General features: G+C 32.3%; 1 protein-coding gene across 3 annotated transcripts in view; it reads left to right on the forward strand.

The window, feature by feature from the left end:
• The window catches only part of LOC139490537 (histone deacetylase 6-like), a 43,036-nt gene extending 38,810 nt beyond the window's left edge, over window positions 1–4,226 (forward strand). For all 3 annotated transcript variants that reach the window (XM_071277345.1, XM_071277364.1, XM_071277354.1), the window contains exon 30: window positions 3,634–4,226. In XM_071277345.1, coding sequence (XP_071133446.1) covers window positions 3,634–3,743 — 110 coding nt within the window. In that variant the 3' untranslated portion in view covers window positions 3,744–4,226. The remainder of the gene's footprint in view (window positions 1–3,633) is intronic.
• Window positions 4,227–18,138: the final 13,912 nt, after the last annotated feature.

Raw genomic sequence — 18,138 nt, forward strand, 5'->3', positions numbered from 1 at the left:
CTCATACACTTGTATCCGGGATTGGCTATTTCTAAAGTTGAGTGACTATATGAGCCAGTCCATGCAAAAAGGTTCAAAAAGTCCTTTTGATAAACTTTACAGGACATGTAATCAAAGTTTGTTATACTATTTTTGAAAAACGATTTTATCCGAAAAAAAAATTACATTAATGTAAACATTCATAACATTGTCTATTCTGTCCCGAATTTGTCAATTAAAACAGCAAAAGACGTAGAAATATTTGAATTTTTGGTTTTTGAGCAAGTGTAAAATCATTTGTTCCCCGGACTATAAATGCTATACCGACCAGAAAATTAAAATTTTACGACACTAGAAAGACTAAGTCAATAATTTTCTTCAGTTTTACCTGTTTAAGGAAAGTTAGACAACATTAAAACATGAGGGAAAATACAAAAACTATGACCTCTTGTGTTTTAGAAATTGAAATTTAAGATAAAGTTAAGTTATTTAACATTATAGTATAATGAACCGTCGTTGCACGGGATTCGTACCGTTGCCCGGTCTGATTGCATTGATATCAGCACCGTAAGCTAGGGCCTTATACCCACTGCTACCGGGGTTAACATTATCAATTGGCAAATCAAGCCATTAAAACTGTACTTTGAAAATGATTGAAATATATGAAATAATTCATTAAAAATCTTGATAAATCTAAAGTGGGGGGGGGGGGGGGGGGGAGGGGGCATAACACTTGCAGGTGCGTGTAGCTCACAGCTTAAGGATATGAGGAAAAGTAAATGTGTTTTATAAATCACAAGTCTACTACCAATAATTTTGCACACTTTTTAGAATTTCATAAACTTTTCGTTTTTGTACCTTTTCACATGGACTGGCTTATATATATACAGATTCAGATTATTACATTTTGCATGTGCAGTTGAATTAGTTTTGAAAATATTACTATCCAGCTGCCAAAAATGCGTGAAACTCACGCATGTTCATGCTTTTTTGCGGCAGTATCCTTGGATCTATTTTTTTCCCCTCTTTGATCTTTTTAATTTTGGCCAAATCTCACGCATTTGCTTAGTGAAAAGTTGGCAGAACTGCTATACATGTACATGTTTCAATGATAACTATGGCAATCGTATCCCTCAGAGCATTCTGCTCTTTGATTACTGTTTCAGCTTTATAAACCAATGTAATTTTAGGATACCAGTCGCTTTAAAGATATACATAAAATGATTTTTTTAGTCTACAAGCAGATATATTTAGTATTTTGTTCTTTCCCACCATTAACTCAAATGATTTGTGGTCTTCAGATTCTAAGGCATACAAAGATTTTAGGGATTTCTATGTTTGAGTTGATTCCCAATCTTCACACAAAGATGATGACCTTTTCAGACTGTTTTGTTTTCATTTCTCTCCCTAGGTGAACTCCTGTGTAGTAATATCAAAAAGTTTTCAAGATATGTTAAACATGTTAAATGTATAATTCTTGAGACTTGAGTTTTTAAGATCTTTAAAATACCCAGACATGATATTTACTGTTCATTTTTAGCTCACCTGGCCCGAAGGGCCAAGTGAGCTTTTCTCATCACTTGGCGTCCGGCGTCCGTCGTCGTCGTCGTCGTCCGTCGTCCGTCGTCGTCCGTCGTCGTTAACTTTTACAAAAATCTTCTCCTCTGAAACTACTGGGCCAAATCAAACCAAACTTGGCCACAATCATCATTGGGGTATCTAGTTTAAAAAATGTGTGGCGTGACCCGGTCAACCAACCAAGATGGCCGCCACGGCTAAAAATAGAACATAGGGGTAAAATGCAGTTTTTGGCTTATAACTCAAAAACCAAAGCATTTAGAGCAAATCTGACATGGGGTAAAAATGTTTATCAGGTCAAGATCTATCTGCCCTGAAATTTTCAGATGAATCGGTCAATCGGTTGTTGGGTTGCTGCCCCTGAATTGGTAATTTTGAGGAAATTTTGCTGTTTTTGGTTATTATCTTGAATATTATTATAGATAGAGATAAATTGTAAAGAGCAATAATGTTCAGCAAAGTAAGATCTACAAATAAGTCAACATGACCAAAATGGTCAGTTGACCCGTTTAGGAGTTATTGCCCTTTATAGTCAATTTTTAACCATTTTTCGTTAATTAAAGTAATCTTTTACAAAAATCTTCTCCTCTGAAACTACTGGGCCAAATTAATCCAAACTTGGCCACAATCATCTTTGGGGTATCTAGTTTAAAAAATGTGTGGCGTGACCTGGTCAACCAACCAAGATGGCCACCACGGCTAAAAATAGAACAAAGGGGTAAAATGCAGTTTTTGGCTTATAACTCAAAAACCAAAGCATTTTGAGGAAATCTGACATGGGGATAAAAATGTTTATCAGGTCAAGATCTATCTGCCCTGAAATTTTCAGATGAATCGGTCAATCGGTTGTTGGGTTGCTGCCCCTGAATTGGTAATTTTGAGGAAATTTTGCTGTTTTTGGTTATTATCTTGAATATTATTATAGATAGAGATAAACTGTAAACAGCAATAATGTTCAGCAAAGTAAGATCTACAAATAAGTCAACATGACCAAAATGGTCAGTTGACCCCTTTAGGAGTTATTGCCCTTTATAGTCAATCTTTAACCATTTTTCATAAATCTAAGTAATCTTTTACAAAATCTCCACTGAAACTACTAGGCCACAATCATCTTTGGGGTATCTAGTTTGAAAAATGTGTCTGATGACCTGGCCATTCAACCAAGATGGCCGCCACGGCTAAAAATAGAACATAGGGGTAAAATGCAGTTTTTGGCTTATAACAATGAAACCAAAGCATCTAGAGCAAATTTGACAAGAAGTTAAATTGTTAATCAAGTCAATATCTATCTGCCCTGAATTTTTCAGATGAATTGGACAACTGGTTGTTGGGTTGCTGCCCTCCAATTGGTAATTTTTAAAGAAATTTTGCCGTTTTTGGTTATCTTGAATACTATTATAGATAGCGATAAACTGTAAACAGCAATAATGTTCAGCAAAGTAAGATCTACAAATAAGTCAACATGACCTAAATGGTCAATTGACCCCTTAAGGAGTTATTGCCCTTTATAGTCAATTTTGAACAATTTTCATTAATTTGGTAAATTTATGTAAATTTTTACCAAATATAGTTCTCTGTTACTAATGGGCAAAGTTCATTATAGATATAATTGTAAGAAGCAAAATCGTTCAGTAAAGTAAGAACTTCAAACACATCACCATCACCAAAATACAATTTTGTCATGAATCCATTTGTGTCCTTTGTTTAATATGCACATAGACCAAGGTGAGCGACACAGGCTCTTTAGAGCCTCTAGTTTTAAATAGGAAAAGAATGTTGATAACTGAATTAACTATCCTTGATTTCATCATTCAGCAAAAATTTTATCCTGCTTTGAGATTTGGAGGAGGGAGGAAGGATATTTTGGTATCAAAATGAATTAAAAGATATATTTTCATTATTATAAATATTACATATGTAAAAGAAATTTTTATTTACCACTAGATTTTTTTCATAATTCTATGTTTCAAAATATGATCTTCATTCATTATAGGGAGTTCAGCACATCTATTCTACAGCTATTATAATATGCATGCCATGGAACCTTACAACAGACCTTATTTTATATGTTTTCAGTTGACCTGCCTACAGAAAAACAACTTGAAATCATAAAAGAGCAGAAAGAAAATTCAATGAGAGAATTTGAAGAACAGGAGAATGAAGATAAGGAAGAAGACAAAGATTGAAATTCCCATACTGTCAACACAAGATCTTAGCCAAAGATTGTTTCACATACCTCGATTCATTTAATCATTATTTATATTTCTTTTTGTTGTTAGTTATTTATATTTATCTTATATACATTTAAGGTAGATCATGGCTAAGACCATAAATAGAATTTTTCATATGCTTCCAAACATTGCTTTTATCTTGTCTTTCCAAAATATATTATATATAGTATGTGTTTCTGTCTCTGTGTTTAAGCTTTAGTCTTTGTTTTGGTAAAATTGTCTTATTTTGTATAAAAGAATTGAGGGGAAATGTACAATAATGTGAACAGATAAATGCTAGCAAAGAGGTCATTAATAATGTGTTATTTTTTTAATTTTAAAATATTTAGAACATTTTTTACCAATTTTTAAACCGGTGTAAAAATTTATACTGTACCTTACCTTAATCATTAAAATCTATGCATGTATCTAAATGATCTCTAGTAAATATTAAACACATGTTTATCTTTTTCTTCATCATGTAAAGTTTGATATTTACATGAAAACATTTAAAAATCATAATTAATGCAGATAATGTCAACAACCAGTTCAAAATGTAAAATTATTTAGATTTATATTTCATATCATTTAAAGTTATTGGTAATAAGTGTAGTGTTACCTTATTCGTACTTCTGTCAATCTGAAACCAATTTGCTTAAGACTTTTTTTTATGACCAAATGAATTGATTAGATTGCTATTACATTAATAGTATATAGTAGTGTCATACAGATTGAGCTTGTGTTTAGCTACAGATGACATATTTTTCTCCAAATAAAGACCTTTTGACTGGTACAATTTCATAAAATTTCATAAAATTGTACCTCTGTTAACATTTATGTCATGCCAGCAGGTCTGGAGTTTGGGTTTTAGTCTAGTTGACTTTTTTCTTATGATAAGTCTACCAGCTGGAGCAATCCAATCCTACTCAAAAATCTAGCTTTGCTTATGTGCTCCCTCCATATCTTATATTTGTCAACTTCTTCATTTTCTATACCATGGTATCAGTATTCTGTCTACTTTAACTTTATCAGTATTACATCCAGTCATCAAAGTTTAACATCTTGCTGATTGATTTTAGAATCATAGATAATCTGTTGCACAATATTTTTTATAATCTTTATAAGTCATTCAGGGAATGGAATAAAATGGGTTGAAAGTCCAGAGAATATGTAGTTGAATAGCATGATCAGCAATGAAGTGGAAAAAACACATGTCAAACAATTACTCAAATTCCCTAGGAATTATAGAGTGGGGTGCTCATTTTCGCCATATCTTTCCATGTTTTCTTCAGTTTATGTTCAGGTCTATATGTTTTTGAAGTATACTGATATTTCTATATGAAGATAACTTCAAATTCAAAATATTCTTAGCTTTAAAACGTGTTTGTTTTGAGAAAAATCATTTGAAATGTTGGATTAAAGGGTGCTTGAAATTTCCTGATGTTTTGTCTGATGCCTGATGAGTCTTATGTAGACGAAACGCGCGTCTGGCGTATAAAATTATAATCCTGGTACTTTTGATAACTATTTGTCAACAGGGGACACATATTTGCCGTTGTTACACATCTATTTTAAAACCAAATAACTGCAGCTTTAAACAATATTTATCAAATAAATTTCATTATAGATGAATAGCAGACATTTGAAAGGTGTAAAAAAAATAAAATTTAGGGCAATCAGTCAAAGAATTACTGAAGAAATATTTCTTTGAAATCGTTTTTTTCATTCAGGAAATTGGCTGAAAATCGTTTTTCGGTCCTTTGCGGTAAGTGCCGAAATTTGGTCTCATTTTCAAAAATAATCATATTTGTTATAAAAATATAATTTACTGGCATATTTATTCAATTTCAACCATCCTTTGAAGTTTTTATACCTCAAAATCATAAAACGGCGAAATTGTGTCCACGGCAAATATGAGCGCCCCACTCTATATGTTATAAAATTTGAATGTACCCATTGCCATGAAATTTAGAAAACGATACCTTTATAGTACTTTTATTCACTAATAGACCTTTTTTGCAAGATAAACAGTCACAAAAAAATACCTAGTTATCTGAATGTATTTATTGGCTGTAATGCCCTTGTCAATATGTCCATCTACTTCTATCATACATTGTCCTTTTAGTAACATTGTTCATCTTCTGTCTTTATAAGCAATGACATTATAAATAATATTTTCCACTGGACATTAAAGGACCAACAATCAATCAATCAGTCCACATCTTTCATTACAAGCTCTGTATTCTGAATTATAACATATCCTCATCAACCACATTTGTTTTAATTTAATAAATTGGGTTCTTTTTCTCATCATTTTTAGCAGCATTGTTTTCTGTTTTGCAGTTTATATGAACATGAAATCCCTTTGATCAGTTATGATTACAGTAAAATACTAAATAGGGCATAGAAATAAAAAACGAAATATTGAATAATTATCTTTCACCAGATTTCTACCATTGAAAATGATTCCTAAATAATTGTGTTTAGAATTCAAATAACATCTTATAGAAGAGTGAGTATTGTATCATCAGTTTGGTAACATGGAGAATTTTCTATTGAAGCTTAAGTCATTTTCTGTTAAATGTATAATTTAATAGTTGTACTGTTTCAGTAGTATAATAGTGCAATCAAGTGTTTTCATCCGTGTGGATTTATGATTTTTTTAGACATTTTTAACATAGGTAAATTTGTCACGTGTTGTCATTTTAACATTATTTTATACCAGTAGTTGAAATGAATATTTGCTTAAAATAATGATAATGTGATTCGTTTTATTTTTTGTGGGTACTAAATTTTTTAATTAAAGATAAAAAAAATTCTCGTTGATTCTTGAATTCATGTTTTTGTTTTTCACAAATTCTGCAAAAACACATAAAGGAAATTTGGTATTGGTTGCATATATGTATTTATAGTTCACAAAATCCCCGAAATTAGAACCCTGGCATAAAAATGAAATTACAGTTGAAATGCACATCATTGAGTGTTATTGACTCTTCACATAAGTATTAAATTTTCGTTCATGTCTTTATAGGCGGAAGTCTAAAACAAGTCTAAAACTCAAGTTTCATATTCTAGACCAAACACTGACATAATCTGTTGAGTTTTACATAACATGCAATCATTTTGTCAGTTTGAAAGTAAATTTTTAATATCTATCTTTATATATTTTTACTTATAAGGTTTTCCGGGTGTAAATAATTTTTAATAGTTACACATATGAGTATTAGATCTGAGTATTAGTTTATGTAATAGTGCATTTTTTTCGTCATTACTAGATTTTCAGGGATTTGTTTTGTTTTTGCATTTTTAACAATAATGTCATAGTCAACACAGGGTAAACATTAGCTAATTGTATGAGCAATCCTGGCATTCTTGAACAAGGAATTTTCCAGGAAGAGAAATTAGGAGTCATCTTAATTTTGAATGTTGAATTAAAAAAAAAGTGAATTGGGAAACAATTATATATTAGATCCAGGATAAAGATAAAAAAAAAAAATACTAATGTTATTTCTGGAATATTCTACTTACTGTTGTATGCTGAAAACTGTGGATTTCATTTATTTTCATGGGTACCAATTTTTCATGGTGTATGGAAAACTTGCATATTCATGGATATTTAATTTCGTGGTTTTGCCGATGTCCGCATACAAGCCTATGTATAATTTGTCAATTGTTAAACTTTTTATTTTGTTGTTCACCTGTACCAAAGAAATGCAGGAAAGTTAGTATCCCACGAATAATAATGACTCCACAGTACCTTTTTGTGCTAGAAGATAGTTCCTGATTATTAAAGATCTTTATAATAAATTTTTAAGAGTGCTTCTTTTGTTGATTTACTATAGATAAAAAAAGCTATATAATTGTAGTATTACAATAAAAATAAACAATAAATTTATACACATTACATCTTTTTTTTTCATTTTTCCAAGGCCTCAGTGGTCTTCAGAACTACTGAATCATTACCTGTCAAAACTAAGGTTGTGAGTTCAAATCCTGCATGTGGCAGATGTACTCAATTCCTAACTTTATTTACTAGGATTGTCAGTTTTCTTACTGACGATTGGTAGTTCTAACTGGCACTGCAGCTTCCTTCATTAATAAAACTGACCGCCACAAAATAGCACAATAGTGCTGAAAGTGGTGTTAAACATCAATCAATAAATCAATCTTTTTTCAGCTGTTGTGAACAGGATAGTAAGTTAGTTACTATTTTTAATTTACCCACTCACATGAGGATTTAATATGGTGATTATGTTTGCCTGTGAATAGTAACTGACATCTTTACAATATTACTACCTTTTATATAATCCATGTTGTTTTTAATCTTATAGTTGACATTATTAGTTATATCTCTAAAAGTGTCTTATAATTGTATACTAAAATTGGAATTGGCACCTGTATTTGTATTTTTATACCCTACCTACGATAGTAGAGGGGCATAATGTTTTCTGGTCTGTCATTCTGTCTGTCGTACTGTCCGTCAACTATCTGACTTCAACAAGTCGCACATTAATTCAAAAACATTTCAACCAATATGCATAAAACTTTGGTGAATTGTTTATATCTATTGATATGAGCTCCCTTTCATTTTTTTTATAAATTTCAGATATACTGTTTCCAAGTTTTTTTGTTTTGTTCATTAAAAAAGGGGGAATTAGGGTTAACTTTCTGTCTTTCATATTTACAGAGGGCACAATGTGCCAGTTTGATACTTAAAAAAAATATATAATGAAAACCTACCTGAGACCACTTAAATGAGGGTGACCCCATTGGTCTTTCAATGTCAATAAAATTCAACTAAACAATAGACCTTGTATATATAAAGGTTGTACCAGAAGGATTTCCAAGAATGTCATCTCCCATATCTAGGGAAGAACCTTGAATGTACTAAAAATGTGTTGCTGTATGACATATTGGATGAAGTTATGTGCAATATAAAAAGAAGCTTTGACTTCAAATTAGTGAAATATCTCAGACAGAAATGTGAAACAGCAGATGACATACTAAACCAAAGGAGATTTGTTTTTTTCCCTTTATAATTTGAATTCTCCTCCATTTGACCTGTCACCTGAAAAAAAGGTCAAAATAACCCAAATGACTTACAAATCACTCTATATTCAATCTTTGGCAGCTTGAGCTACATTGAATGTCTTTCTCTGTGATTGGGGGAAATCTCTAATTTGGCATTAAAATTAGAAAGATCATATCATAGGGAACATGTGTACTAAGTTTCAAGTTGATTGGACTTCAACTTCATCAAAAAACTACCTCGACTAAAAAATTTAACCTGAAGCGAGACGGACCAACAGACAAATGGGCTGGTGGACAAACGGACAGACGCACAGACCAGAAAACATAATGCCCATAAATGGGTCATAAAAAGATCTCTAACAGACTGAGAGAGATGAGCAATATGAAGAGGGTGATGGGGTATAAGATATAGATAAAATCAGCAAAACAAAAAACAACTTTATTTAAAAAAATAATAAAATACACATGATATGAAAAATACAAAATACTTCATTCAGCAGTATTTATTGACAAGGATTATGTTAACTAGATAAACAATCAAACCTGTCAATTTGTAAAACAACTGACAGATTTAGTAAAAGAAGACTATAAAACTTAAAAAAAAAAAACCTGCATAATATATTTTAGAAAATTAAATGAAGTAAGTTAAGTATTATATATCATTTTATATTCCATGAATTGACTGTTGTTGTGTTTGAAACAATGCTGTTTTAGTAATAATAGCGTGCCAAATTTTCATCTTTTAGCTAACAACTTTTACAATGATTTCAGGATAGAATAAAAAGTAAAAAGCTATATCCTTATAATACACAATAATCCATTCTCAGAAATTTTGTTTGCAACAAAGCAGACTTATTTCAAAGTTCTATAAGTTATGTTTTTTCTAACTTGACAAAAAGTTTTAATGTATCAAGTCCTCTTCCTACTTTACTTTAGAGGAAAACAAGAATGTGTTCCAAGTATACGGATGCCCAATCCACACTATCATTTTCTATGTTCAGTGGACCTTGAAAATTAGACAAAATCTCTAATTTGGCATTAAAATTAGAAAGATCATATAATAGGGAACATGTTTACTAAGTTTCAAGTTGATTGGACTTCAACTTCATCAAAAACTACCTCGACCAAAAACTTTAAACAAAAGTTTAACCTGAAACGGAAAAGACGGACCGACAGATGATCGCACAGACTAGAAACGTAATGCCCATAAAAGGGGCATAAAATCAACTACCAAAGCAGACACAAGCGAATTGTTCACTTGATTCTGTCATTGGTTAAACCAAATCTAATAATTTGGTACAACAAAAATCTCAAATCATAAGATATTTTCCTCAACAATTGCAATGATCATAGTAAACAATAATGTGTCAATAGTAATAAGATGCACCACTCACATTTATAATTTCAGTGAACTGTGAGATTAGGGTCAAAACTCTAACCTGGCATTAAAATTAGGAAGATCCTATTATAGGGAACATGTGTACTAAGTTTCAAGTTAAACTTCATCAAAAACTTCCTAAAATCTTTAACCAAAAGCTTTAACCTAAAGATGGACCAACAGAAAAAACATAATGCCCATAAATGGGGCATAAAAACCAAATTTATGGTCAATTAAACAAAGATTTCAATGAAGATTATTATATCATTATAAGTTTTATTAAAATTTCAACTTCCAGAACCATCTTTGATTTCTTAAAGAAATAAACAAAAAAGTCATAATATTTCCCCTCCTCTTTAAATCAAAACTGATTACAAAAATGTCAATAAAAAATCAAAATATGATTATTTCACTTTAATTCATAACAACCTGAAAGAAAACAGTTTGTCTAAGATGTTTTTGTCAATGAATTTCTCTGCTAAATACAGACAAATGTAAATTAAAAAATTAAACCAATTTAATTTCATTCAGAAGAATACTAACTTTTCCTTTAATTTATATGTAACAGAAAAAAAACCAAAACCCATTAAAATGTTGATCAAGACTTAGATGTTGTCAAAAGATGCAGTGTCAAAAATTTTGCATGGGTCCCTTAAATTTTTTTATTGTGTTATATTAAGTACAGCTCTTTATAAGAACCAGGCAGAGTGCCATATACATGTGATATATGGGGGTTCCAGATTTTATCTATAATTGGACTAATAGAAGCAATAAATGAATACTGCTCAAAAAATAATTTTGAGTGTGAAAATATGAGTGGTTGCCATGGTAACGGACACACTATTTTTGGGTTGTTAAGCATTGTAAAATCATTCAAAAATCAGCTAAATCACCACATTTTAGAGCCTGATTATGAATAGAATCATGCATTTTTCATTAAAGTTCATATGTAACATTTATACAACTTGGTTTAAGCCTCATTTTAGTGAAGATTGCAAGTCAACCAAGTTTGTATATTTTTTGAAAAATTTTCGAAAAAATGCATATTTTCAACATTTCTGAAATTGGGATTTTTTCGAAATTATCAAATTTTCTCAGGTGTTTTTATAAAAAGTGCAAATGTGTACAGAATAGTTAGCAGTGTAGTAATGAAGTTGGATACTACTTTACCAAATTAAATAGAAAAATGCGTGGGATTTTTTTTAGTTTTATCACCATAGCAACCGATTTTTTCCTTGGAAACAGAGTTTTTATTTGCAGAATATTGCAGTTTTAGAGCTTAAATGTCCTGAATTGTTTTATAACCAATAAGAAAATACATAAAAGCCAACGCAAACTTTAAATTACTATCGTCAAGTGTTGTTGACTTCAATTGTTACCACAGAAACACATATTATCCATAGCAACATTCACTTAAAAACTGCAAAAATAGAAATTTATGTAAAAAAATACATAAATAGAGGGTGTTTATTTTCAAATTGGAATATGGCTTCATTCTTTGCTTAACTCACAGTCTTGTCTGGGTTTTCTTCCTTCAGATTGTTCAATAAATGTAATATATAATGTAACATTGGGGCTGGAAGGGGGGAAAGGGGGGGGGGGGGGGTATGTTGATTTTTTAAAATGTACTTAAAAAGATAATTTGGTCGGACTTTGTTCCGAGTTCATCATCTGATTATCAATTTTTGGAAGTTAGCAGATGATGAACTTCATGGGTTTACAATAACTGGGCCAACCTGGCTTATGGCAAGGCAAGATAGATATGGCCCTAACAATTGTAAGAAAATTCTTAATTTCTTATGGCACACATCCGTCTAAGATGTTATTCCAGCATAAATCACAAAATTGACCTGTAACATAATATTAACAAACCAATAATAGAATCATTTGGTCAATGCATTTCTAAACTGAAACTTAAGTGTGATGGACGGACGGATAGACGGACAGGCAAATTGAACACATTTTAAGTTGGTGGTGACTTAAAAAAAATAATAATAGTCAATTGTTGATCGCTAATATCAGAAGTCCAGTATAATGGAATCCTCTTTAAATATTCATGAAGCTATTAACATATCATTAATAACTCCTTTGTTATACACTATCCCGCAATTAAAATTCAGGATCTCCAAGATAGACAAATAGAATACATCTGCTAAGTCGGAATTGTGCTAATCCCGGTAAAATAATTATGCTATTACCAGCAAGATTATCAAATCAAAATTATCAAGCAAAATAATTGTATCAATTATGAATTTTATTCCTTACTATGCGTCGTTCTACATACATCTCATAAGTTCAAGATTCCGATAACATTATATCGTGTGTGTGTGTGTGTGTGTGTGTGGGTGGGTGGGTGCGTATGTCAGTCGTGTCAACTGGGGACACACACGTGTAGGAAACCCTTCAATTGGGGACACATATCAAACGGGGACGTCCCCAATTGTCAAAGTGCTGTAAATCGAATTTTTTTGCGTCCTTTTCTATCAGAAACAAATTTTCTTACAAAAACATTTTTATAAACATTTGTCCTCAATTCAACTATTTCAACCGGACATAGTTTGTGTGACGGCTTACATGTTGGAAACTCGCAAAGCGCGGACGTTATACACTCGGTCCCCGTTTGCACCATCTTATTCATATCATGTGACCAAGCACAAAATGGCGACCGATTAACTAGCAGCGAGGTAAAGTTTATTTGTGTTGCACTATTTCATGTATTATGATGGGCGGATCAAGGATTTTAGATTAGGGGAGGGGGACGCAAAGTTATTTTTTTTAGGTATAATTATCGAAACATTGGAATATTCTTTTAGAGAGGGTGCTTTGTAGATATCTTGCCTGCCAAGCAAAACGTGGCGAGAAATATTTTGTGGTAAATTAACACAGGCACAATGTCTCAGAAAAAATCCTATTTTAAGGTATATATAGGGGGGGGGGGGCGGAAATTTTGAGACAAGTGCCTTTGTAAATTAACGAGAAATAAAAGTTTCAAGCTAAAACCGCATAGATCCACCCCTGTCAATCTACAATCACCATAATTTATAACAAGAAATCTGTGAGCTTCTATTCAATGACTCACAGGAGTGGCTCACCTGACCAATTTTAGATTTTGAAAACAAATATTTCTTCTTTTGCAAGTGATTTTTAATTGTCTTTTCAAAAAAAAAAAATTATTGTTTTTTGTTGTTTTCTGACAATGTCTGAGGTCGTGCCAAACTTTTTATATACATTTTTTACTGCAAACCTAACCACTTATATCACAATAAGATGCTTACAAAGATATTTTTATTTTAATGGGATCCTTTGTAATATGGAAATACGAGTTGGGGCCTTGACCTGTCAACGTATAGTTGTATATATATTATGATACAAACTAAACTAACCTTTTGTTTGAACCAGTATTTCTATCTTTCATTAACATGATTAAGAAAGAATCTTACCTGAACTGTTTTCTTGGCCGTACAATGATGAAATAACCAATCCAACCGCGGGTAGGGCCTTTCGCCTAATTCATTTTACTTTGTGGGAAAGTGAGGTACATATGTTGGGATGTTTTGGAACTTCGATTATCAAAGAAAGTGTTTATAAAATCAGCAACTACACCATGTACACTGTCACAATTGTTTTACTTTAACTGACAGAAGCCTATCATTTTTGTCATCAAACTCAGTACCGCGTTCGACACCTTTCTTTGAAGTATAATATATTTATAGAACTTATAAATAAATCATAGGTCAGTTTGTTAGTAATCATGTTGATTCTGTTAAACTTACTGTTTTATATAATTCTTTGAATGTTAACAGATGTAATGCGACGACATTAATTTTTCGTCATCTGTTCAGATACTCTATTGAGCTGAGGACAACCAATGCTTTGCAAATTTTATAGGGGGCGCACGCCTGCCAAGCCCCTGCCTGCAAAGCCCTCGCCTTAATCTGCCCCTGATTATCCATCTATGATGTCTTTTCTTTTCGACGATTTACACGTTAAGTAAAATGCCTCATATGGAGAACAGGTCCAGGAACAGATTCATACCGTCAGTTTCCATTTAACGTAATAATTCTAATCTTTAATACTTTTATATAACATGGTAAATCAGAACTATCAGTAGATTTATCTACAGTGATTTATATAGTGTGAAGCAGGGTTTCCGCTGGTGGTCGCCATTTTCGCAATTTGCGAAAAAATAATGATTGTGGCGATTAAAATTCGTCATTGGCGAAAGAAATATATATAACGATTTATTTTCAACCATCTTGTTTATTTACTTTTTTCGGGTTTCTCTGATTTTACCGATCAGATAATACTCGGAATTCACCTTGAACTCGTTAAGATTTTGACAGAAAATCAATAATCAGCTGATTGCATTTATAGCTATAGACATCAAAGGACTAAATAATAACCAAGTGTTGATTGTATGATATGACAAAATGATATGGTTAAATGGCTTCTGTCAAATGTCACAAAAGAGATTTATTAACCACTTCGCGACGCACGTGTTTGAAACAAAATGTTTACGCTTCCTCTCCTTCCTTTTAGTGATAGTCCAGAAAAGAAAACTGTTGTTATGACGAAAAATGTTCAAAAGCAAGAAAGGTCTCTGATTTAAAACTTTATCATTTAAATTTCATATAGATAATTGATTTGAGTGGGTACTTTAAAGTCGTTTCAGTGACCAACGTGTTTCAAGCATATAAATTGGATCAATTTCAAGTGGTAAAATGTTTTGTTTTGTTGTAAAAACCACTTCTTATTTAGGGGGGGGGGGGAGCTAGGAAAAAAAGGAAATTTTTAAAAGAAAAATATATCTGTGTTACTTGGCGAAAAAAATAATAAAGTGGCAAAAATTATATTGTTTTGGCGAAAGAGGTGGCGAAAAAAGTAATTGACCAAGGGGAAACCCTGGTGTGGAGGGGAAGGGACCAAGGACCTTGACAATTAGGAACAAAAGATCGTAAATGTTGGCTTTGCGGAAAATATATTATGTATATATACAAGTTGATGCCGGGGTAAAAATTTGCGTTGCAGCTCATTAGCCATTTGCAAATAATTTCTAAGCCCTCATGTTAAAATCATGTTTTCAGGACAAATAAGTGTCCTTGGGATATTATTCAATTTTAAAATACTCTGGGAAATTATGGTACCCTTTGCTTTTCAAAGTGCTGTACGGTTAATAGATTTTTTTTGGGGATCCTCTTCTATCAGAGACAAATTTCTTATAAAAACAATAATTTAAATAATTGTCCTCAGTTTAACTATTTCAACCGGACATAGTTTGTGTAACGGCTTCCATGTTTGAAACAAGCAAACCGTAGACAAGTCACACCCAGTTCGCATTTGCACCATCTTATACATATCACTTGACTGAACCATACATGTAATGGCGACCTGTCTGCATGAAAATAGTGGTGAGGAAAACTTAGTTTATCAGTAGTCCTTTTGGGTCTCATTGGGGGGTTCTGATCCTGGATCCCGCTTACTGTTTTGACAGATTCCCGTATCCTGCATACACTATGTACTTAAGCAATTCTCATTTTTGTCGAGCCTGCAACTTTTGTTGCAGAAAGCTCGACATAGGGATAGTGATCTGGCGGCAGCGGTATTAGCTAACTTCTTAAAAGCTTTATATTTTAGAAGGTGGAAGACATGGATGCTTCATACTTTGTATATACATTTTGTAGATGCCTCATGTTACGAAGTTTCCGTCAGTCACATTTTGAATGTCCTTGACCATGTTAACCTCATTTTCATGGTTCAGTGACCACTTGAAAAAAAAGTTCAAATTTTTTGTAAAGTTGAATTCTCTCTTATTATAAGTAATAGGATAACTATATTTTATATGTGCGTACCTTGCAAGGTCCTCATGTCTGTCAGACAGTTTTCACTTGACCTCGACCTCATTTCATGGATCAGTGAACAAGGTTAAGTTTTGGTGATCAAGTCCATATCTCAGATACTATAAGCAATAGGGCTAGTATATTCAGTGTATGGAAGGACTGTAAGGTGTACATGTCCAACTGGCAGGTGTCATCTGACCTTGACCTCATTTTCATGGTTCAGTGGTTATAGTTAATTTTTTGTGTTTTGGTCTGTTTTTCTCATACTATATGCAATAGGTCTACTATATTTGTTGTATGGAATGATTGTAAGGTGTACATGTCTAGCGGGCAGATGTCATGTGACCTTGACCTCATTTTCATGGTTCAGTAGTCAATGTTAAGTTTTTGAGTTTTGGTCTTTTTATCTAATACTATATATATATGCTATAGGTCAACTATATTTGGTGTATTGAAATATTTTATGATCTTTATGTCAGTCGTGCAGGTTTTATTTGACCGTGACCTCATTTTCACGGTTCATTGCACTGTGTTAAGTTTTTGTGTTTTGGGCTATTTTTCTTAAACTATAAGTAACAAGTCAACTATATATGTTGTATAGAAGCATTGCGAGCTGTACATGTCTGTCTGGCATGGTTCATCTGACCTTGACCTCATTTTCAAGGTTCATTGGTCTTTGTTTAAATAGTTATCTTGGTTAATGTTAAGTTTATGTGACAGTTGTTATAAAGCTTAACTTTATACTTAGGACTATCAACATAATATCAATGATTAGTATAGAAGGCGAGACATTTCAGCGTGTGCACTCTTCTTTGTCATTTCCCCGGGTCCCGCTAGACTCCATTTCCCGTTTAAACGGCACAATAATTCGACTTTCACGTGTCACGCTTACAAAAAATCAGCAATCCCGTGTCACGCTTCGACCCCAATGAGACCCACGTTGAAGACTTTGACCTACCATGGTTTTTCTTTAACAAATTGTGACTTGGAGAGTTGTCTCATTTGCACTCAAACCACATCTTATATCTGTATAAATATAGGGGATCTCCATGACCTGTTTTAAGATGGGGCACCTCCATTGTTAAATTATCATCTGCCACCGTCCAAAGATCACTGCCATCATTAAATTATCTTCCGCCATCCTCAAACAATGTAAAAAAAAACTGCTGTTGTTCATTTATAGAAAAAATGTTTTTGTTTCTCTAGCGACCCCCATTTTCTTGGTTAGCAACCTATAATCAATTAACCCTTAAGCTTTTTGTATTACAATCCAAAGGGTCTTCCTGATTACAAATTTAAAGCCCTAAGGGATATATCCGGCTAAAAATTACTAATCACTTTAACAATTGATGCATTATCATGATTATTAGGTAATGTCTGCAAATGCTAATGAAAATTTTAAATAAAAAAGATAAAGGTTAAATCCAGTATTTTAACAGAATGACAGAGAAAAAAGTATTACAAGTGGAACATATGATTGAATTGCGCAATCAGCATCTCCCTTTTTTAAAAGAGTACAAAATAAGACGTTAAACTGAACATAATTTTATATATACCAAAAAGCATATTAGTACAGCAATTATTGATACATGTAATATTTGATCACTCTTCAAGTTTAAAAATAAATACATCATCACTCACAAAACATGAATATTAACCATGTTAACTGCAACTTGATAAATTGATAAAAATGACAATTAAGGAAATTAGTTGTTATTATATAATGAAATATATATATGACATGTATAATGAGCAATGTGTATCAGCCTGTTCAGCATTCCTTACATAGAAATGAGGGAATGAAATATTTTCGATCATGCAACAGCGTAAATACAAGTTTTTCCATGGTGAAAGTTGCTCCAACATTAAATTTTCATCTAAAAATGTATAGGAGTCCCTGGATATAAATTTTAAAAAAATAGTTAAAAGTACTCAGAATATTGGCTTGCTTGCCCACTAACATGACTAAGCACCCTGTAGTTCCCTTTATAAAATCAAAGGCAATGCACTGGGTGTGGTGGTCTATATGATGTAGATGATATTTACCGGTACTTACAAGTTCCGTACAGAATAAAAATTTACTTATAACGATGATAATTAAATTAAATTGACCGACCCATCTGCG

Source organism: Mytilus edulis, chromosome 1 (genome assembly GCF_963676685.1).
Source record: "Mytilus edulis chromosome 1, xbMytEdul2.2, whole genome shotgun sequence".
Lineage (NCBI taxonomy): Eukaryota > Metazoa > Mollusca > Bivalvia > Mytilida > Mytilidae > Mytilus > Mytilus edulis.